General features: G+C 45.3%; 1 protein-coding gene across 7 annotated transcripts in view; it reads right to left on the bottom strand.

Moving 5' to 3' along the window:
* Positions 1–2,378: 2,378 nt before the first annotated feature.
* Positions 2,379–23,787, bottom strand: part of Kat6b (lysine acetyltransferase 6B) — a 186,548-nt gene continuing 165,139 nt past the window's right edge. For all 7 annotated transcript variants that reach the window (XM_041638852.1, XM_041638851.1, XM_041638849.1 and 4 more), the window contains 5 exons: positions 13,980–14,211; positions 12,990–13,149; positions 12,118–12,429; positions 9,883–10,174; positions 2,379–6,384 (listed from right to left, as the gene is read on the bottom strand). In XM_041638852.1, coding sequence (XP_041494786.1) covers positions 3,872–6,384; positions 9,883–10,174; positions 12,118–12,429; positions 12,990–13,149; positions 13,980–14,211 — 3,509 coding nt within the window. In that variant the 3' untranslated portion in view covers positions 2,379–3,871. The remainder of the gene's footprint in view (positions 6,385–9,882; positions 10,175–12,117; positions 12,430–12,989; positions 13,150–13,979; positions 14,212–23,787) is intronic.

Here is a 23,787-nt window from a genome sequence, read left to right as displayed (position 1 = left end):
GGGAGCTTGGCTTCTCCGCTGGCTGAGGTTCGACCTCACAGTCTACCCTGGACTGGCTAATAGGGAAAGCAGGCGAGGAGGAGGAAATGTAGGGAAGAGGAAAATGGTCAAGTTCCAGGAATGCAGCCAGGCCTTTATTTCAAAGTTTTACAGGGTAGGGAGATGAAAAGATTTAAGTAAAAGTTTTACAAGGTGGGAGTAGTGTAGGGAATATTAGCTCTTAGTGGGCTAGCCACCTTTGATAGAAAAAAACCCCTCCTTTCTCACAGAGAAACCTTTATTGGATGGAGGGTCTTGAGACAGCAGCTTACTGAGTAGCCCACACTGGCTTTTAATTCAAGACCTAAGGTGGAGAGTTGGCTCAGCGGTTAAGGGCTCCCAGGCTTGTCTCCCAGCACACATGGCGACTCACAACTCCAGGTAGGGCATCCGATGTCTCTTCTGGCCTCCATGGGCACCGGCACATTTACACAGTACAGGAAAAACACCCCTATATAACACAAAAATAAAACATGCAAAAAAGAATTCATGGTCTTCTCTCCCAGCGGGAGGGGAAATCTGAGGACACAAGGGGAACTTGTCCTTGAAGTGCCTTGAAGTGCAAGTTCCAAAGGGGTAGGAGATTCTAGTGTTGACTTGGGATGCTGATGAGTGGAGGGAAATAAAGTTCTGGGAGTCATCTGCAAGTCATCACACTGGATGAGATAAAGAGGAAAAAGATGCAGCTGGCCCGGGATGGACCAGTCGGGATGGACGAGGAAGATGCAGGAAAACCAACGCAGAAAGCAATGGCAGGAGTCTGCTCCTTGGTATGTCAGTGCTTGCCTGCTCCCTCTAAGGGAACCTGCATCTACAGAGCAGACTCTTCCAGCTGGTGTTTAAGAGAGCTGATTCAGTGATCTGGGGATCGGAGTGAATTGGGGGCGATTAACTTTCTGTGTTTCTTCCACCTCCCGACCAGTGTGTGGGAGGGCTGTTGGCCAATGCTGAGTCATCACTTCCAACAGGGCTTGTATACCAGGGAGACATCAGATGACCGCTCCTACAAAGGAGGAACATACTATTGGTCTTATAGGTGTGCGCTATGAGTGGCCACCAACCGAGGAGCAGTTGTATGCAATTATGGATCTAAGCCATATCCCAGGATCTGTGGTGTGGCATTTCCAGTGAGGCCTGGTGCTCAACAGGCAACTCAGCTAGACAGTTCTTTCCTTACAAAGCCTATTTCCTTAAGGGATATTTGAACTCTGGGACCAATGCTAGGCACCCAGTGGAACACATGGGTGTGGAACAGCCATTAGGAGTTGATCCATAAAGATCGCTTGGACTGTGAAGCAAGCAAGGGATGGAGCACTGAGACCCAGACTTCCCACAACCCAAAGGTTATGAATAACAGGCGATTGTCAAGGGGAACGGGGGTGTCTTGGCCCCCAGACACTCTTAACACAAGAGGGAGGCACGAAGCTAGCACATAAATGTTCCAAGGAGGGACCTGGAGAAGGGTGTCTGTGGGGTTCCTAGACAGAAACAAGTTTCCCGCCAGATATGTGGTCCACTGTCCTGCTGGGGCCCTCAACCACTCCCAACCTTCTAGCGATTTGATTGGCTCAAAACTGCACCCAATCACCTGCTCCTCAGAAGACATCTGGCATGTCCTTTCCCCACAAATCATATTCTGCTCCCCTTTTGCGTCGCCAGCCCTGCAGGAGGGTCTTCTAAGACCCCTTCCCCATCTTCAAGTATCATCACTGGCTTGGCAGGAGCACAAAACTCAAGAGGTAAAATGTGGATGCTATCCCTGCCATTCATGCACTGGAAGCAACCATTGGTGAGAACAGGAAGCCAGAGCCCCGCAGGCTTCTTCTATTGGGGTGGCCTTTTGTTCTGGCTGAGCCCATGTTGCGCTTTGTGTCAATGTCTGCAGAACCGTGAGCGCCCACACGTAGATGCCCTTAAACACTCAGTGGGCCAGTCACACGCAGGTGCCAAGCCAAGCGCTTACTTCTCAACTTGTTGTTCAAGTAATAAAATATTTTAGCGGACAGTCAGAACTCTCTCTGAAGGTCATGCAATGTCTATAAACACTCACCTTTGGGTGGTGTATGTGTGTGTGAAACTATGAACTCTAAAGGGATCATACAGTCCTTCACAACTGAGTGAAGCTGTCACACTTTTCAAAAGAAAATCGGGTGTTTGTGATAGCAATCTTCTAAAAAAGAAGCTTGCTAGTGTGGTACCAGGCCCCCGGGTTTCTAGAGCTGGTACAAATGAGGCAACTGGATATCCTTGTGAGCGCTCTGTGCAAATGAAGATCAAAGGCAAAAAGAAAAAACCAAACTTACTTTATTTGAAAGACAATGATTGGCATACAGAAGGTATGCACTAGCATAAAGTAAACTTTCATGAAAAGCATTAAAATCCATTATAAATTAATTTATTAAATAGGTATTTGGTATATGTGATGGTTTTATTAGATATTTCTCTTATTTACTGCCAACCCCTCCCCCAAAGTCAAAACAAATCAGAAAAGTCTCCTAACTCGAATTTACACTAAATAATTTATTTCCCCAGATGTGTATGTGTTCCAGATGTGGTAGATGACAGTTCCGCTGGCATCCTCCATCAATCACAATATGACAGGACACAAGAGGCTAAAAATGGCTCATCATAATTTATTTTATGTTAAAATGTACAGCTTTTTTTGTTTTTTCTTTTTTTGAAGTAACTGACTAAAAAGAGAAGAGATAAATACGCGAGTGCTGCTGGCTCCTATTTTATACAAGGTCGCGCCTCTGCTTGGCCCTCACTGTCACCTGTATAGGTACAAAGGCTACAAAAGGAAGCAATATAAACAGACACAAATAACTTTTTTGCTTTTTTACATGCGATTTGTAAGCTTAGTTTGAGCTATTCACAAGCTACTCTTCTATTTTTCCTTAAAAAATAACTCCAATATTTTATAAAGATAGAAAAATCTACAGATGGAATGAAAATGTAAAGTTAGAGGCATTTCCATAAAATAGCAACTTTACACCAAATTCACTATTTTTTTTAATCCTGCCAAGTATTTGGACATATATGAAATGCTTCAAAACCTGACAGATAAATACTGAGATATGCTTCATTCAATAAACAAAAGTGTGCATTTATAAAACAGAAAGCTGCCTTCCCCCAAAGGAACCTGCCACCAGAATGGAAAAGGGTCTCAACTTTACACCGAACAGTTAGCAATAACCCTCTTGACTAACCAGATGGGGACAGCTCTGATAGCTCTTTACAGTTTTATAATTAACAAAAATAGAGTTTTTTTTAAACCCTCAAATTAGGGTACCCTAATCAAGGCAAAAAACTTAAGAAATGGCTTACCGTTAGCACAACACTTGTACAGTACTACAAAATGCACTGTCACTAACAAAGACATTAGCGGCATGCGGAAGTGTCACCTTAAACAAAATATACAGTAATTGAAATGCTAAAGGCATTTACATGGAGTCGACAAGGAAGGAAAAAAGCTCCGGGTTCAATATTAAAACAGGTGATCTGGGGAGGGGCTTGTATCCACACTGTTTAAGGGAAGCAGGCACCAAGAGTGGCTGCCCCTAACCGTAGTCCTAAGGGAGGCCTTCCTTTTGCAGAGGATTTTATAGAAAAAGTAACAGAAACAAAGGTACCAAAAAAGAAAAAAGGAAAAAAGAAAAACAACTTGTATAAGGCTTTCTGCTGCATACAGCTTTTTTTTTTTTAAATAAATGGTGCCAACAATGTTTTTGCATTCACACCAATGCTGGTTTTGAAATCGTACTCTTCAAAGGTATTTGTGCAGATCAATCCAACAGTGCGGCCCAGCGGGCTCTGTGGGCTGCCAGGCTGCCTACCTTCTCATGTAGGACCCATTGAGAGATTGTTTGGACATGCCTGTGTTCATGTAGCCATGGTGTCCAGGGGCCGTGTACATCATGTTACTGTGGGGTGGGGTCTGCATTGGCTGCTGGGCATATGGCTGGGTCCCCATCATGCCCATCTGCATCTGCATAGGGTACTGGGGTGTTTGATTCATGTAGCCATGGTTGCTATGGTAGCCACTGTTCATCATTGGCTGGGACATGCTGTACCCGTTCATGGCATTCAGAGTGTTCATGTTCATGTTCACAGAGTTGACATTGTAGGCCGGCGCTGGCATCAAGTTCACACTCATGTTCATGCCTCTTTGCATTGTTAAAGTCCGTGCAGGACCCTGCATGGCTACAGTCTGGGAACGCCCATAGATTTGTGACTGATGGGGGGCAGTGGCTGGTGACAGAGATGCCGACTTGGTTCTCATGGAGACGTGGCCCTTGCTGGCAATCTGAGTTTGCAGTCTTTGGCTGTGGGAGATGCCAATGTTTGAAGTAGCCATGTTCCGCTGCAAAAGAGGCGGTGGCAGATTCATGGGAGGAGGAGTCAGGTTAGGGGGTGGGGTCATGGTAGCTTGTGCTTGGGGTCCCCCAGGGACGGAGTGTGGAGACTGAGAAAGCTGAACAAGCCCTGTGTTACTTAGTGGTGTGGACAAAGAGGCACTGTTTGCATAGGAAGTCACAGCAGCAGAGTGGCTGTAAGGCAATGAATGGTCAATAAGGGTATTCGTTAACTGCTGCAGTTTGGCAAGGCTGAAGGTGGCAGATGGCTGTGGGTAGTGTCCAGCCCCAAAATCACTTTGACCCATTCGCTCATATAAGCCAATGTTGGCATTGCTGGTCTCGGGGATGTCAGCCAGCTGCATGGGTGGGGTAAAGTTGGCGGCCATGCTGCACTGAGCTAGCTGCTGGTTGCTGCTGGGAGGCCTCTCCACCACACAGCCTTGGGGAGACTTGACGCTGCAGGTTGGAGGGGAGCTGATGCTGGGCTGCTGCAGCATGCTGCAGCTCCCACTGATGTTGGACATCTGCTGGGTGACGGCACAGCTGCTCTGCGTCAGATTGCTAGAGGTGAGGCTGCTGTAGGAGCAGCTGTTCTGGGAAGAGCCGTTTCCGCAGATGCTGCCACCCATGGTTGAGTCATAGCTGCTTGGGTTTTCGTAGTTCTCCGTTGTGCTCTCGATACTGCCCAGGTCACTAAAGCCACTGTCAACGACTTGCTGTGAGTGATCTGAGACTGACGGCACATCCATCATGGGGCTGGTCTCCATGCTCTGCAGAGGCGGCACTGTGATGGCAGTCTGATCAGGGCTGATTTGGGCATAGCTATTCTCTAGGGCGGGGACATTGGGGCTATTGACAGAATGAACTGACTGGCCAGGGTGGGAATGGACAGAAGAAACTGGGCTGTGGTCTGACGGTTGGCATTCGTCCAGAGTGGTGGCAATTTGAGGGCTTTGGTCTGTATGTGTATAGTTCTGCAGGGTTCTACAGGCTTCTTGAGTCTCGGCACAATCCTGAAAGGTGTCATCGTGTTCCCTGTTTTCTTGGGTCAAAGACTGAACAGCCTGGACGGTCTCCGAGTCAATTTCCACAGGGGCTGTGCCTCCCTCTTTGAGCTCCTCGTTGATATCATCACTGTTCTTCTGGTCCTGCTTCTGAGTCTGGTCTTCTGGGGGCTCCTCATCAGACTCGGGTGCAGTTCCAGTGTCCCCAGAAAGTTCTTTCGACTCATTGGTACATGCAACTGCAAGATCTACGCCGCAATCCATAAGGACCTCAGGGTTAGAATGATCAGGTTGAACACTAAGGTCTAAAAAAGCTTCCTGGCTCTCTAGCGCATCCTTGAAGGCTTCCTTTGGGAGGTCACCCCTCTCCATGTGACTGTCATCTTCATCATCCGCATCATGGTCCTCATTGTGAGATGGCTCTTCCTCCTCTTCCTCCTCCTCCTCGTGATCATCCAGATGCACAGGATCTTCTTTTTCCATGCAGATTTCTGGTTCTTCTTTCTCTTTACTTTCAGCACCATCTTGGTCTTTTTCTGCAGTTCCTCCTTCTTCCTCCTCCTCTCGCTCTTCCTCCTCCTCCTCCTCCTCTTCCTCCTCCTCACCTTTGATGAGGTCCTCATCTACCTTTTCACTTGGTGATTTACAAGGACTCACAGGTGCGCCTGTCTCTTCCTTTCTGTTTCCTTCCTGCGGCAGTAGTGTTTCCAGGGCCTCTGTCACCTCCCGCTCTGTTCCCACAGGGCTGCTCTTGTCTTCTGAGACCTCCTTCTGCTCTTCTACTGCCACCTGGTCGTCTGGCTCCATGGGTGTTTCTGGTGGGGTGTACAGGTTCAGTTTAAACCCCGTCTTCCTCTCCTTGTTCTGCTTCCACTTGGAGAGCCCTCGCTTTGTTCCTTTGGGCCATGCGTGTTTGCACTTCAGGGCTTCAGAACTGTCTCTGCTGCCTTCTTTCAAGCATTCTGCATTATCATCCATGTCGTCTTAATGAAGAGACAAAAAGAGAGACAAGCACAAGTTTAGAAAGTATAACCACACACAACCTGACACACAGCTCTACATTTATTAGCAAGCACAGCTTTCAATTTCGCACCTTAAGAGATGATGGGAAAGATAATTGAGAACATCGTGGCATAGACCAAGCTGAGTAACCTAGACCTAGGAAGGTAAATGACATTCTATGATGTAAAAGCGGGGAGTTCCACAATACTAAAAAAACCAAACCAAACCAAAACCCAATTTCAACAAATCTGGAAATCGAGCGGGATGGGAGTAATGCTGGTTTATATTCAAATCATCACTGCCCGGGGAAAGCGAAGAGGACTAAAGTCCTAGCCGAGGAAAGACCACCTCTTTGTGGACATTTACTAGATTTAAATGATCTCAGGTGACATTACTTTTTTTCTTCAGAATTATTTATTTTTATTTTATATGCATGGGTGTTTTGCTTGTATGTATATCTATGCACCAAGTGCATGCCTGGTACCAAAGAAGGCCAGAAGAGGGCATCAGATCCCCCTGGAACTGAAGTTATGGATGGCTGTGAGCCACCATGTGGGTGCCGGGGGGGGGGGGGGGGGGGGGGTAGAACCCACATTCATGGGTCCTCTGGAAGAGCAGCCAGTACTTTTAACCACTGAGTCATCTCTCCAGCCCCAGACATAAAAGCATACCTGTGTATGAAGCAAATGAGTGACAAGTAACTGCACACTGCACTGCATCTGTAATCATCATCATAAATGTCATTCACGATTTATGAATACAACCTACAATTCAATTACTGTAACTTTTAAAATAAAGTTGTTTTTTTGTTTTTTTTTAATCAGCTATTCTGTCCACAGTATATTTGGGATCAGTTTGCTGTGGAATATAAGAGAGACTGAGAGGCTGGAGCCCCTCTGCCGCCAGCATCCATGGCTGAACAGTGACTCAGCCCTGGCACCTGAGTGATCTCTGACCACCGGCTGCCCTTCTGTGGCTTATCCACTCATTTCACTGGTCAGCTGATCATCATGCTTATGGACCACATGGGCCCTTGACTTTTCTAGAAGGCTGAGTCCTGGAGCACAGCAGAGCTGTGCACTACAGGTTAGGACACAGTAAAATCAACAAACAGTTCTTAGAGTCTGAATTAGACAACTAGAAACAGAGCGTACGTAATTGAACTTTAGCTGCAATTCTGAAACCTACTCTTCTGCACCCTATATGTACATGGAAATACGATTGTCTGTTTATACAATACAGCAAACAAATATACATATGAGTAAGTACACACACATAAAATACCCAGGCCTTAACATCTTTAGGAGACTAAGAATCAAATCAAGCTGGGTAGTAGTGGTACACGCCTTTAATACCAGCACTTGGGAGGCAGAGGCAGGTCGATCTCTGTGATTTGAGGCCGGCCTGGTTTACCAAGCAAGTTCCAGGACAGCCAGGACTGTTACACAGAGAAACCATGTCTTGAAAAATGAAACAAAACAAAACAAACAAAAAGAATCAAATCAAGAATCAGTGGTCAATCTAAAGGGAAAGTTGTATAAAGAGTGACATTCTTATTAGAAACACAATTTTATCTGGGTATGGAGGGTCCTGGTCTACATAGTGAGTTTCTGGACAGCCAGGGCTATAAAATGAGCCCTGTCTCAAAACCCCAAAAACCAACAAAGTATTTTAGAGAATATAAATGAACAGTAGTAGAAGCCAGAAGTAGAAAGAGATGCCAGAAGCAGCATTGTCATTTAAATAATAAAACAATCGCACACAGACTTCCCTCCAGGCATCACCCACACTGACTAACAGGACAAGCATATGATACAGGATCTGTACAAGTGCTGAGCTCCAGGCCTTGGTCAGCTTTCTAAGGATGCTCAGACCATTTCCTTTCTGTTCACAATGGCAAGTATCAGCCATGTCAATGTCCTTACCCTCGTGTTTTATATTTATATGTGAGTACGCGTGTGTATAAGTTTGAGCACAATTTTCAGGAACAGGTTTTCTCTTTCTACCGTGTGAGTATGGGAGATAAAAATCAGGTTGTTAGGCTTGGCAGCAAGTGCTTTTACCCACATTTGTGTTCTCTGTGCTACCGATCTACAGCTGCTGTAGGGATACATCCCTAAATGAGAAGATGAGTTTTCTGATAACCACCTTCAAGAAAGAGAGGATCCTGGAGCAAAGCTGGCAGATTGTGCACAAAGGGTAAAGAACACAAAGCAGAGAAGAGAGGAAGTGACAGCTCATCTCTAGGCTTCTACAGACAGCCAGACGTGGAAGTAAGGTTGTCTTCACACCTGGAAATGTCTCTCCTGGCAGTTTGTTTCCTATGGGTAAAGTGCTTGCCACACAGTCATGCAGATTGAGTTCAGATCCCTTGATTCCATACAAAGACCGGGTGGGGTGCCTCATGCCTGGAGCCTTAGTAGCCTCAGTATTGAGGTGCCAAAGACAGACAGATCCTGGGGGCTCACTGGGAAAAAGGCTAGTAGAAACAGGTTGAGTTCCAAGTAAAAGTGAGATACACTGTCCCCAAAAAGAGCGGTGGGGCTAGTTGTGGTGGTGTACACCTTCGATCCCAGCACCTGGGAAGCAGAGGAGGACTGACTTCTAAATTTGAGGCCAGGATGTCTATATATGGAATTCCAGGCACGCTGGGGCTACATACTGAGAGACTGTCTTTAAAAGAGAAAAGGAAGAAATGTAAAAACAATGAAAAGGGGAACTATAGATATTCACTAAAGAAGTCAAGGAGGTACTGGCTAGTTCCTAACACCAGCTACAGACAGCAACTCCTGTGGTTCCCAGAAAAAGGAGTTGGCTGTTCCCTAGGCTGCAGCAAGATTTGGACAGAGTCATTTCAGCTTTCCAGCTATCGAGAGGCTGTCCCACAAATCCTCATCGTTCATCTGGGAGTACCTGTGCTAACAGGGCAAAGGATGCTTTAAACAGGGCATCAAAGACATTCATTGATGTCTGGTATGTTTGTAGAGGATGGGGAGAGAGGGTGTCCCTGTCAACTTCAAAGAGAAGCCTGTCTATGGGATTTCTGTACCCCCATATTAGCAAGGCTGCTGCAGGTTAGCTGAGATGCCTCTGGACCACAGTGGGCTTTGGGCACTGCAGAGTGGCAAGATGCACCCTGTGCACGGGAAGCTGTCTTCAAGGAAAAGAGAACTGCACATCCACTGCTCACACTGGCAACATGCACCCTGATGCCAAAACACTAATAGGTAGAAAACCACAGATGGGCAGCAAGAAACTTGCACTGTGTTTCTTACTAGTCTTCAAAGCTTCTGAGATTGAGCCAATTTCTACAGAGTAAGAGATACATTTTAGTTTAGAGACGACGTCTAACACAAAACCCCATTAAAAGAAAAAAAGGCTGAGCCATTGTGAGTGAGAAAAGAAGGGTTGACCCTTTTTAGATGCATCGGTACAGCCTGTGGACATCAGTGGCTAAAGCCTTGCAAGCCTCCACTTACTTCTACAGAGGGCAGCGTTCTTGAAGAGATGATTGTCTTTTTCTTCCTCTTCCTCCGTCTGCCTCTTCTTCCCCGGCTGATGCTGATATGCTCTTCTCAGAACTGGCTTCCTGCCCTCTTCCTGTACCTCGATCTCACAGGTAGGCTCCAGCTGCGGCATGGGCCTCTCTTCATCCGAGTTGTCAAAGGGCTCGTGCAGTACCTCGGTTGTCTCAGAAATCGTCTCGGTTGTCACGCTGCTGTTGATCCTCCGGCGTTTACGGCCCCTTTTCTTCTTTACTACAAACGGCCTCTGAAATTAATTCCAAACATAATACACAAGTGCTCCTGAGAAATTAAATGGTTGAGGCGACATGCAGCAAAGTCCTGAGTGTGCCTGGAAGCCTTATCTGTCAGGACTTCTGCAATGCCTTTGTACTTAACCTTCCATTTGATGTTTAACATCCCTCTTGGGTGCCAAGAACACAGGCAAGGGTTTTCCAAATAAAACACTTGTTTACTCAAGCAGGGGCTTTGAGAGAGAGCACCCAGCAGCTTGACTGCAGATTTTCAAGCTGAGCACTGCTCTTCTAGCATGTACTTTCTAAGCGGCACTTGCCAGCCTCAATATCTGGATATCACAGACTGTTTCTATAAACAGTGCTTTTGTGAATGCTGCAGTAATCAGCTATGAGGTCAACCACCCATCACCTACTAACTGCATGACAAGAACTATGGGAAACCTCCTTGCCCCAGAAATGAAAGGGCACTTGAAGAAACAATTACTTCATCAGTTAGAAAACAAGAGTTAGAGACTGGTGGCTGCTGGGATATGAGCAATTAACTTTATATACTATTTTGATAAGGAAGATATCTAAAAAAGTGATAAAATCTTTCTGTGTAAGATAATGGAACAAATGATTTCCCAAGGTTGCAATGATAAGCTATCTATCCAAGAAAAAAGTACCTATGATACAAAATTTAAATAAAGGAACAGGCAGATTCGATGTTAAGATATGTATCAATGAGCCATGAAATTGATGGAACTACTCTTTGAGGGATCACTATGTTTACACAAATGCTAGGCTTTAGGTCCAGGGTGTAGCTCACTGACAGAGCACTTACCTCTCACGTACAAGGTACTTGCTCCATTCCCAACATGGTGAGGGGCAAGGGCACTACCTCCAAGCAGTACCAAAGAATTACTGCATCATACATTTTTAATGCTTTCAATATTCTTAAAGAGCACATTTAGACCTATTAATAATTCTAAAATTTAACCACATTAGTAATTTGACATTTGTTGTCATTAATTCCCTTCATCCTCTTACCCTCCCTAAGCAACCAGACTTTCCCCAGATACAAGTGCAGCCAATACAGAGCTGACTCCCTTCAGGTTAAATCCATATGGACAGTAGTGGCCCATGCCATTCCTTGGATGATTCTGGTTGTTCATGTTTTTACATCGAGTTCCTCTCATTATACTCATAATACACAAATGCATTCTCTGTCTAAGAAATTAAAATGCTCAGCGGCCAGTAGTGCACTTCATGGAATGCTCCCCTTTGCTACATCCATCTGTGGGGTCAGACCAGCAACCGCCTGACAAACACCTCTCAGGACAGCCGTGGGCAGAGCCTTCATTTGTACCATGCTATCACTACTTGTCATGGCTAGCCTAACAGTATCTGGCCCTGCTGCACGCCACAGACAGACAAGCAGATATGGGAGAACTATTGCCTACAAACAAAAATCAATGCTCCGCTTTCTGTGCCACTGGGCACGAGCTGGTGTAATCTGGAGAAATTAAAAACTACTAATGAGTAGTTGGCTACATGCAAAGTAGCAGCAGCAAAATCAAGGGTACGAAATACCGAGCAATTCTATATGAGAGTAAGGGACATTAAAGGCAGGAGCACTGGCTTGGAGTTTTGAGATGTGGCTGCTTCTCCAGTGAGTTATGTGACCCTGTTGAATCTGACTCCCTCAGGCCTTGAAGGGTGATTATGTATGTACTCTCTGAGGTGCCCTCCTGGTTATCATGACTGGGTTTACTCTTGTCCTGAAGACCAGCAGATGGCAGTGCTAACAGCAGGAAACACAATCACAACTGTAAGATAAATGATTATGACACGGATCAGTGAGACAGCAAACATATGAAGTATACCAACAGAGAGTGAAACAGAAACTAAAGAACATTGCAAAAGTGAGTTAGACTTGAAACAGTTGACGGGGTGAAAAGCTCAACGCACACACCTTTCTCTTAATGGAAACTGACTGTGGTTTGGTCAACCGCGGGGGAGATGTCTGAATGTTCTCTTCTTCCTCCTCATCTTCATCCTCTTCGTCCTCTTCTTCATCCTCTTCCTCATCCTCTTCCTCACTACTCTCTTTGGACAGCTCTAACAGCTGTCCTCGCTCCCCTGCCACTGACCGCCTCTCTGGAGAATGCAAGTATTTGTTTTTCGATTGTACTTTTGCAGGTGATTGCCTACTGTTAACTCTAGACGACAGGATCTCTTGTTCCTCCTTTTCCCAGCAGCTGGCTTGTTCCATTAGTCGTTCAGCCTGGGCGGGGTAGGGGGCAAAATGGTGATTGGTGAGAGGGTAGTTACACAGCTGGAGCCTCCGGGATCAGCGGAAAGGATCTCAAAGTGAGTTCTGAGGGGACAGTCAGCTGGCCGAGCAAATGTAAGCCGTATCATCTCAGGACCCTTTGCACCAGTCAGGATAACAAATCTAAGGTGACTGGATTTCGTGGGATATTTAGCAGTATTAATGATGCAGCGAATTGATTCGAGTCCTTTATCACTACATTACATGCTTACTGGCATGGAGCATTCCAAGCAAGTTCATAAACACATGGAATCGATTGACAGAGCAGCACTGCAGCTCAGCACCAAATCTGATCTGATTACATGCTGTCACTGTGAAAATGATGCTTTGTGATCAATGAAAATGTCTCATTTTTCATACTCAATAGAATTATGTCTCACTCAGGATAAATTAGTGCTTTATCGTTTTATAAGCTGTCTATATAACTAAGCTTTTACGATGATGACAATGACGTAGTTTAAGCAAGTTACAAGACTAAAGTCACACCTTAGGATGACAGAGTACAGCATTACCTCCTTTTCAGCTTCCCGCTCTTCTTCAGAAACCACAGCATTAGAAATTAAAATGGGGGTCCATCTTAGACTCTCTGGATCAAGTTCATTGGGTCGGGAACAGTTTTTCAGTTTTTCCATGTGACCCAATATCAACTTTTCCCTTCGAATGATGACAAACCTGTAACACAGCAAGGCAAGACAACATGAATCCAAGAGTGGAGAGCTATAGGATATGGCACACATTGCACTCCCAGACTCGGGAGGCAGAGACCGGAGGGTCTCTGTGAATTTGAAGCCAGCTGGTCTACAGAGTGAGTTTTAGAACGGCACCCTGTCTAAAAAAAAGGGGATGTTCTATTGGGAACTCACCAAGGCCAGCTGGCCTGGGTCTGAAAAAGCATGGGATAAAACCGGACTCGCTGAACATAGCAGACAATGAGGACTACTGAGAGCTCAAGAACAATGGCAATGGGTTTTTGATCCCACTGCACGTACTGGCTTTGTGGGAGCCTATGCAGTTTGAATGCTTACCCTCACTAGACCTGGATAGAGGTGGGTGGTCCTTGGACTTCCCACAGGGCAGGGAACCCTGATTGCTCTTCAGGCTGACGAGGGAGGGGGACTTGATTGGGGGAGGGGAGGGAAATGGGAGGCGGTTGCGGGGAGGAGGTAAAAATCTTTAATAAATAATTAAAAAAAAAAAAAAGACCTGAATTAGATTCTCAGCACCTCAGGTGGCTCACAATTGCCTGTAACTTCAGTTCCAGAGGATGCAAGGCCCTCTTGACCTCCATGGACACACACACAGAGATAAAATGTAATTTAAAATTTTAATAATAAAATTCAAATAAAAAAAGCAAACAAAACAAAACAAAACACCCCTCAGGGTTAGATGGATCTACTGGCGCAAACCTGTCATGCCAGCGTTCAGGAGGCAGAGGCAGGAGGATTACCATGAGTTTGAAGCCTGCCTTAAAACACAAAGTAAAATGCACAGGGGAGCCTCACCTGCCATCTCTCCTGTCGATCATGTGGAGGTGCTGCAGGGTGGTGGCAATGTCGTGTGGGCACATGCCTGTGGCTCTGCTAATGGCTTTGATGCTAATGTGCCTCTCATGGTGGTGGTAGAGATATTCCAAGATGACACTCTTCCAGTAGGCCAGGTAGGAGAGACGGCCCAGATCAGAGAGTGGCTTTTCGGGAGACCCTGCTTGGCCTTCTCTTCTAGAAAGCAAATAGCCTAGGGCAGAAAAAGCAAAGCTCTGGTCATGTTGGGTGCTTCGGGAGCTAGGTCTAGGAGCCACTAGAAATGATGTAATCCGTGGTAAGCAAAAGCATCACACAGGTGAAGTACATCCTGTCAGACATGTAGCCTCTTCCAGTTACTGGGATGTCACCTTGTCAAATTTCTGCTCGTCAATCTTTTGTGGTGGCACCGTAAGTCAATTCACAAAGTTGGTGGCAGTAAACATACATGATAGTGTATGTCACAGAGGCTAAAAGCTAAGACTAAAGGCATGACTTCTGGTCAACACATAAATCTCCTGCAAGCTTGAAATTCTTCCAGATGCTCACTGTCAGGTGCGCAGGAGCCCCGGGAAAGGCCACTCTGGCATTCATGGCCAGATTGTTTTCCACAGGAGACCCAGTGATCCTCTGACAGCTGGGGCTTAATAAAAGAGAAGGGCTTTGGCTGACACAGCCTGTATTGCTTGCTCCATTTAACCAGCCGACTGATCTGAAGCGGTTTTAGAACTAATAAAGCAACATCTTTCATGTCATAGGGGGCAACGCACATCTTCTAGCTCTATTTTCTGTTTCATAAAAATTAATTTAAAAGCCCAAAATGTTGCTCCTACAAATTACAAATAAAATGCATGAAAAAAGAAAACCAAAACCTTAAAACACATGGTTCCATGTGCATATTAACCCCCATCCCCCCCCCCCCCCCCAGCACACAGAGCCTGAAGGATGCAGGCTCGCTGGCACGGGAACTCTGACACGAGAAAACTTCAAGCCCACTTGGAGGAAACGAATGAAAGCTGGCGGCCGTCTCGGTAATTAGGAGCCACTTATGGAGAAGAGAAGAAACATTGTCTGTCAAGTAATGGTGTCTTCTTTGCTAATTATTTCAACAGCCTCACCTTAGTGAGCTTCCTGGGTTTAAATAAGCATCAAGCACATACAGTAGGTGGCAGCAACCACCAACGCAGGCTGCTCCGTGGCCACCCACACCTCCAGCTTCCCCTTTATCTACATTTCCAAAATGGCTGCACTTGCAAGAATTTTATTTTAGTTTTTTGTTGTTATTGTTACAAAGAGAAATAATGCCTCTGATCCAGCTTTCCTGTTCCTCAAAAACCACTGCAAATAATACAGAAATCTAGAACAAGATATTCTACCTCAGCAACCTTCTGCATCTTGATGGCTTTAATCAGAATGTCATCATACAGAACAGAAATAAAATAAACATCGGGTTCCACCTAAGATTTTTTGGCTTAACTCATCTTGTCACATTTAAGCACGAAGTATCTGACTGCATGCAAATGAGCACCCGAGTGTCACAGTCAAGACACTGTCTATGCCACTCTGCTCCACAAGGCTTTCAGTGCAGCGCAGCGCCGGGAACGCTTACATAGATGGCTGCTGTGCTGAAGTCAGCCCGCATCCAGTCCTGTCAACACGGAGAATGCTTTGTTGCCAGAGCAGTAAGAGAAGCCCAACCTCAGAACACAGATAATTGGCACATCGATCTCCTGCTTTCTAAGTGCTTGCCACATTCTGAGAATTTATTTAGTCAGCTGGGGGCCCCAGCTCTATACTCCTGTGTGGGTGTATGGGGGAGGGGGAGCAACACCATAGATCCATGGATGAGAACTATGCCCTTGTCCATGTGGCCCCACAATTAAAAGTTCCCTGCAGTGACCCTCATTGGTTCACATGAACCCCATTGTTAAAGGCAGAGATATAATCTGGCCGGTAAGAAAGGTCTGTGCACAAGTAGAAGGTTGGCAGCACAGTTCACCACCTCCTCACCTCTGCTTCCCACTGCACAGGGCTACCTTCCCCATGAAACGCATGGTCTTTGTTCTCTATGTGCCGATACTCCCTACTCTGAACTAGGAAGTAAATAGCCAGAATTCCCAGCCATCCCCCACTTTACCTAGCTGTCCGGTTCTTGCTCCCTGAGTCTAAAAGGATCACTCAAGCAAGCAGGTGACTTGGGCCCCTGAGGAGCATGGGAGTATAAACCTTTCCATACCTGCTACTGCTACCATGTCAAAAGACTGTCCTAGGACACTTCCGTAAACCCTTGACTGTAGTCTAGATGGACACTGCTTCAGAAGTCCAGGATAACAAGCTCTGATGAGTGGGCATTGAGCCACTGGTCTTTCTCAGCAAACAACCTTGCCGTGCAAGCAAAGGCTGAGAGGAGGCAGGGAATGGGCAAGCTCTTGTTGGGAGGGATGCTTTTTAGGATGCTGAGGACAAACGCAGCCTCTGTCAGAACACCCACTCGCATTTCAGAGATGGCATGGACCAGCACCACACACCACACCAAGCCAGTGTCCCAAGGTACCTGGTACTACCTGCAGTCAAGTGTCTCCTTCCTCTCTAGGAATCTAGAGATCTTCAAGGAACTTAGGGGGAAGACAAGGGCACTTCTGCAAAGAGCCATTTGGAAGTCTATAAAGTCTCCCCCCGGAGGAGGATGTTCTGATGTTAAATAGAATCTACCAGAACAATAAAAATGAGCGTGAATACATTTCTTATTTTTTATTAGTTGAGTGAAATCCCATGCAGAATGATAACCCGTGCAGTTAAGAAAGGTGTCGTGCCTGTCAGCTGTGTCCTGATTGACAGAAGACAGACTGCACATGTCGTCTGCAGCAGGCACTTGCCTGGAAAGACCTGAGCTGCTGGCACTGAACTACGCTGACTTCATGACATGGGGTGTTAAGCAGGGGCTTCTTGCCACCTTTTGTTGCTTCCTACTTCTTCTTGGCTCTTCAAAGCACAGTTACAATATAGAGCAGACAAAATAATTTTTGGTAAGAACATTTGACTTATTAAGTAATTACAGAGATGTGATGGTTTAAGCTCTTAAATTTAACTTACCAAAAAGATTCCAAATAATTGATCTAAGATGCAGGGAAATAAAAAGCACTTATCTTGGAAGCCGGTGTATTGTCCTGAAGCATCTGAAACAAGTACAATACACCCCTGGTGAATAGACTCCCACGGTGTGCTAACACCTTTCCTTAATGCAGAAAACGTCCACTACCCCTGGGAACCTACTGTTGCAGATGTGTGGACGGCAAATCCCACAAGTTACAGTATAATTAATCGCTGGTGAAATTATTCTCAACTTGCCTGTGAGCCAAAGAGGTGAACAGTACTCACTCATGAGTGGAAACTTTGTAATTGAAAACTGAGTGACCCTTACGTACATTAACTATCCTTACACAGCACAATCTGGCTCTCTCTGCTTCACTGGACCTGCTGAACAGGGGAAAGAGGAGGTCTGAGTGTTGGTGTAAGTCTTACATGCTTAATTCAAGAGATGTTCCTCTTGAAGGAAAAGTGAGCACCGGTGTCTATAAACATGAGCAGAGGGCCCAGCGCACCTCCACCTCTGTTTAGGATGGCTTAAAGTGGCAATTCTCATGTTTCCTGGTCCTGGTGAGAGACTGAAATGATTAACTACCTCTAGGCAAGCAAAACAGATCCACTTTTAAGGAAGAAACTATTTAGATGAAGTTTTTGCAGATATGAGTAAATGAAAATCAATTTGATTCCCATCATGCAAAGCAAACCCTCGTTTATATGAAAATTCCCTCCTTCTGAACAAGCACTACTCAAGATGACCTAGTAGAGCAAGAGTGAAAAACGTTCTCAGGCGAGGGTGTGGCGGATAAAGGTTCCTCTCTCCAGAAGTGCCACCATCATCTCTGGACACTTTGACCTGTCATCATCTGACTCCAAAAACCACATGAATGACCCAGACACAGAGGTGTAAACTTTGGCTAGCTACTTTGGTCAACCCCAGCTCCCCTCTCTCTGGGTTATGTGAATTCAGTGTCTTCAGCAGCTTTTAGAGGAAGAAAACCTCAAAGGGTTGCATACCTTTCACCAGACACCTGTTTAGTTTAGCAGGCTCCATGGAAAGGCCCACATTAGAAGACAGCCTGGGTCTTGCAGGCAATGGGCTTAGGGCAACTTAGAGGAGGAAACCTGATGCCTTTTCCACATAGCTCCTTGGAGGTGGCAGTTCACTGAGCCATGCTGTCTGCTATTTGTTTCCTGGGCTAGCAGCACTGTGACCACGTGGGCAGGCGAATAGCATGTTAGCAGTTCAATCATTGAGATGGATATGAAGGGCTGCCTATACTTTGTTTAAATTCAGTGCATGAGTCTATGGGCCTACGTAATTATGTAACAAGTGGACTAAACTCCCAATGACTACTAGAATAGTCTTGGGTCCTCCCCATTCAACAAGCTACTAATTGGAGTACCTAGGGGCAGCAGCACCTGTGCTTTCACAAGTCCCAAAGGTGACTCAAGGTGACTGTCCTTGAGGATCACTCTGGAGTTGCTAGGTAAAAAGGCTTGTGAAGAGGTAGAAATTATTGAATGCATGGCGGGATGGATGAGTAAGGCTTGTCAGTTCCTTGCTGGTAGAAAACAGAACAGAATGGATTTTCTAAAGCCCTACCAGGCTGCATGTTAGCTAGAGTCACTGAGGGGCTATGCCTGGGTATTACTAGAAGGCAAACAACTCTGGCTACAACAGGAATTATAACTTAGATGGTACCAAGGGGGCCCGAGGGCATGCATCTCTAACTAAGATACCATGGAGATAGAATCAAGGAGTGGGGGGTTCATATCCATTAAATCAGTGGTCTTGGCTTCAGGGCTTTGCATTTTAAACTTTTAAGACGCCAAAGAACTTTTGTTTATAAAGACTGTGTCTGTTGGTTTTACTGAGTAGTAACATTTATTAATTTTAAAACAGCAATAAACTTTATGATGTTACTATAATTTTAGATAATAAAAAACCTTTCCCTGTATATTTAAAAATATAAACAAAATAGTGAGAAGACTTGTTTTACGTTTTCACATTCTAGTCAATGTCTACTTTGGTCCTTAATCTGTTATGTTTATTACAGACCATGACATTTCTGGAAAATTCCACTTTGTAGTCATGAATGAAGAAGAGTTAAAGGGAAAAGTGACGCTACTTTCAAACACTCATGCACTGTGGACTGCATGGACTGTCCTTTGGGACCACCTGTACCATATGGAAAAGGAGAACTTTTAAAAGTTGGGCCAACTTGAGAACTGTCATCTGTGGAATTCAGTGACAGCTCACCAGAAGTCAGGAGCACAGGCTCTGGAGCCACAGCGCTGCAGTGGAAACCAGGACCCACCACACGACAGCTGTGTGACCCACAGGCATTGTTTATTCAATCACTATGTCTATCTGAATCCTCACTCAGACCGGGCAGCCAATAATCACATTCATGTCTTCAAGTTCCTGGAGGCATTGCACGGGTTAATAAAAAGCATACAGAACAGTGCTGGGCTTAAAGAAAAGCTATTAAGGGTTATTCACCATAATGAGTGAATACAATCGAGGAAATAATTTAGAGATTAAAACCCCCTAACAGGAGAAATAAAGAGAATGTGGATAGAAAGAAGTCAAATTGTTCTTTGGAGCCTGACTGAGATGAGGCTCCTTCTTGTTCCTACATTTACTTGAGATACCCGAAGACCATCTTACTGTCTTCCATCCTACTGTCTTAAATTTCCCACCACCCAGATACAAATTTAATTAAAGAGCCCCTCCCCCTTTGGCCTCAGGAATAATCTTAAGAAATTAGCTACTGAAAATTCCCAGCAAAGTTGGTTTGTCCCCAATTCCTTTTGGCTGTCAAGTACTTAACTTCAATGATCACCCTGAAGGAATAACTAGCCCATGAAACCACAAACACAATGATCGCCTCGGGCTTTAGCAGAACCACGAGCTGTCCCCAGACAAATATAATAAAGGCTCATATGTTCTAGAAGACTCAAGTGTGTCTTGGGAAAATGGCCCGAGCCAGGGAAAGCGAGGGAGTAGAGACAGCATGTCTTTGGGAAAGGTCTGCTGGCTCCCCCGGGTCACATCTCAGGCTGTCTCTTTAAGTCACGCTCTTAGACATCTTTTCTCAAAGACACACCAGCTTCCTAGAAGTCCACTCCAGTGCAGAGCTCTTCCTCAGTTATGTGGAACGAGGCCACTAATTTTCCTTGCTTATTATTCCCTACTGCCTAACAACTATCCCAGAGAGGAATGGTCTTCAAGGTCCTCCCAGAGGGAGCTTATACTGGAGATGTGACACCTGGTGCCATGTAGTGCATGTGTTCAAGCCTACAGACCACGCTGGCATTTGTCAAAAAGTTTCCACGGCTCCCTGATGGCTGTGCATACTCTTGAAAGCGTTGTCACTGTGTCAGCCACCAAGGGAAGAGGTGGTGTTTAGACAGTCCTCACAGGGAGGATGGCAGGGAAAGGGACTCTCTTCCCGCTGTAGTTCCTTTCACGGAGGGTGCTGCATACGCGCAACGTGCAGCTGGGCTTGGTGGCCAGGCAGCATCAGATGCATGAAGCAGCCTGAGGGCCACTGACCAATCCCTATGACAAACAGCCAATAGTGCCTTTAAAAACTGACTGCCCAATGTTGTGGGATGTCTCCCAGCTCCCTTCCCTGGTCTTTGATCTAGCTATGGGTCTCATCCAGAGCTGCACAGGATAGTCACTTCCAAGCATATAAAAAACCTTTCGTGTCAATCTCAACTGGTTTATCTCAGGATAGCTTGACTTCAGATGTGTATTATTAAGTAAGCCAGAACTGTAAAGGGTAGAGCATCTACCCCATGCAAAGGTGGTGGCAGTGCTACTGAGTGAGACTGGAGTAGAAGGTAAAGGTCAGTCGGCAAGAGGGAGCAAGGATGCATCTCCAGGTCTCCTTCAGCTAACTCAGCTGAGGATGACTGCGTCCCAGTTTCCTTTTCTGTGGCTGTGACAAAACACTCTAACAAAAGCAACTTAGGGAAGACAGGGTTTACTCGGCTTGCATTCTAGGAAAAGGTTTATTTGAGGCAAGTCAGGGCAGGAACTGAAGCTGAAACTATTTGTGAAAGGCTGCTTTCTGGGTCACACTCAGCTAGTTTTCTTTTTTTTTTTTTCTTTCCTAAGTTTTTTGAGACAGGTCTCTCCATGTAGTCTTGGCTATCCTAGAGGTCACTAGGATATACATAGAGGTCACTATGTATATATACCAGGATGGCTTTGAACTCAGAGATCCTCCTGCCTTTGATCTTGCGAGTGCTGGGATCAAAAGCGTGCACCACCACATCTAGCTGCTAAGCTATCTTCCTTCTAAATCCTGCATAGGGGTGGAGCTGCCCACACAGTCAGTAATCAAGACAATCCCTCACCGTCAGCCACAGGCCAAGCTAACCTGGGCAATCCTTCAATTGAGACTTCCTTATCCGGCTCTGGCTGTGCTGAACTGACAGCAGATGCTAACTAGGATGGTTTGCTAGGGTCAGAGGGTTTCTATTTCCTGAGATGATGATCAACCACAAAATGAATTCAATCCATAATTTCCTCGTTAGGGAAATAAGGCCCTGGGATACAGGATAAGATAGGATAGAATGGGAGATGACTACTCTACCAATGTCACATATAACCAAACTAAAATCATTGTAGGATTTTTAAAACTGAAAATATAAAATGTTTAGACAAACAAATTTTGGAAGTAATCAAATTGTTCATAAAGTCCATACTTAGACTTCTCTAAGTATCAGTCAATTGTCCCTCAGAGGCAATTCTTTTTGGAGATGGTAGAGTGCTAGGGGCCACTGCTTTTGACATGACAGAAACGGGAAACGTTGCTTTTAAATTCTAGTAGTAGGTAAAAGTTCTTGCTGACAAGCTGAGTTGAATCCCTGGATCCCACATGGTAGGTAGGAGAGAATTGACTTCTACAAGTTGCCCTCTGACCTCCATAAATGCACTGTGGCACAGGGATGCGCGCACACACACACACACACACACACGCACGCACACATACCCCTCACATTAAATGCAATAACATTATTTTAAATTCTAGAATATTTTAGGAAAAGCCAAAGTTTATAAAATATAAAAGTTAAGAAGAAGTAATCTGGCATTTTAAATTTATATTTTCTCTTAGAAAAAAATTTTTTAATCACACTAGACTTTGAAAAAATATTCTAAAAAATAATATGTGTTAGCAAAACAGTACCCTGAATCACTATTCTTCATCCTCCTGGGATTGTTACCCAAACTGAAACCTGAACAAAGTTTTCATTGAGTACAAAATCCTGACAGGACTTTTTTATTGAAAAGCTACATGATTTCAAATTCTCCACTGAGCTAACACCTGTGTGTAAACCACACATTTTCAGCAGAGGGCTGTGTGCACCTACAGTGTAGCACCCATGAAACGATGTTAGTGTCGAGATCCACAACTGAACTGACCTGTATGCACCACCACTAGAAGCAGAGCTGGACTTCCTTTGGGTCACTATTACAGGCTCTATAGGGGCAGCTGAACTAGCTGAGTCCAATACCTAGGCATCTCAGATAGCCCAACAAAACTGGGTGTGGGTGGGGTTTGTGTACACTGCTGTGAATGCTGCCACTGAATCTAGCTTAGGAGTCAGCCTGGTGGCACAGCCTGTGCACCCTAGCTATTCAGGAAGTTATGGAAGGAGGATTGAAAGTTCAAAGCCAGCCTCGACAACTTACTGATCTCAACAGTTAAAAGGGGGGCAGTGGGGTGGGGATTGCTTTACCAAGCACGGGCAAAGTTACGTTCAGCACCCAACACCATGAATACAAAACATGGGCTCTAGAAGTGCAACTTGACTTCCTTTCCTCTATCCCATTCCTCTCTTTCATGACCCTCCAATTACACTCTGTGTGTGTGCGCACTAACACCCAGATCTGAACCTGAGCTTTCACACGGCAAGCACAGACTGTAAACAATATGGCTTCGGGAAAAGTGGAAGAACAAGTCTCTTTCCATTTTCCCTTTGTTTTCAAACAAAGTACATCTCAAGAAGAAGTTGTCAGCCTTTGAGACAACTTTCTAAAACTAAAGTCCAGCCCCTTCTCTAAGCTGACTGATAAACTGTTTACTGGAAGGCTCAGAAACATCTTTAGTGTCCCAAGTTAGCTAGACAAACGCTTCCTTCCACCCCTCTTTCCTTTACGTCTTAAAGGCTTTGAACATAATTTGAGGCCAAAGATGTCGGCAATACTCAGCCGTGTCAAGGTGTATGCTGGGTGTGGGAACCAGGGTGGGGTGGGACATGCAGTTAAGTGATTGGTTGACTGGCCACTGGCTTTGATCATGGAGGGACTTGAAAGTTTAGTCTGGCTTTGTAAGACATTCTATGCATCTTGTGTGGGTGTGCGTTCCCTCCCGCACAAGTCACAGGCCAACCCTGGGTGTCCTCTCACCCAACTCAGCTTCATTTTGGCAACTGAACCCCTCCCCCGCTTTTCTCTTCTGTAAACACCAAATATCTGCCCAGATTTCACCAGTGCACTGGACCCAGAATCCTAGAAAGAGAAAAGGGCACTCCTTACTCTTGCAGTGTCTGGTTAATTTTGGATCTTAAAAACATAAAATAGAGTATATGAATGCTAATGTTGTAATATCCCTTCATCTCCCTGGCCTCAGTTATGGAGTTTCTCTCTAGTTCAGCCCACTGTACAAATAGTTCTTTATTATCA

The sequence above is a fragment of the Microtus oregoni genome, unplaced genomic scaffold, assembly GCF_018167655.1.
Source record: "Microtus oregoni isolate MIOR12 unplaced genomic scaffold, Mior012 000056F_ref0000123, whole genome shotgun sequence".
NCBI lineage: Eukaryota > Metazoa > Chordata > Mammalia > Rodentia > Cricetidae > Microtus > Microtus oregoni.
Note: the sequence above shows the minus strand (reverse complement) of the source record. Positions and strands in the feature narration are given on the sequence as shown.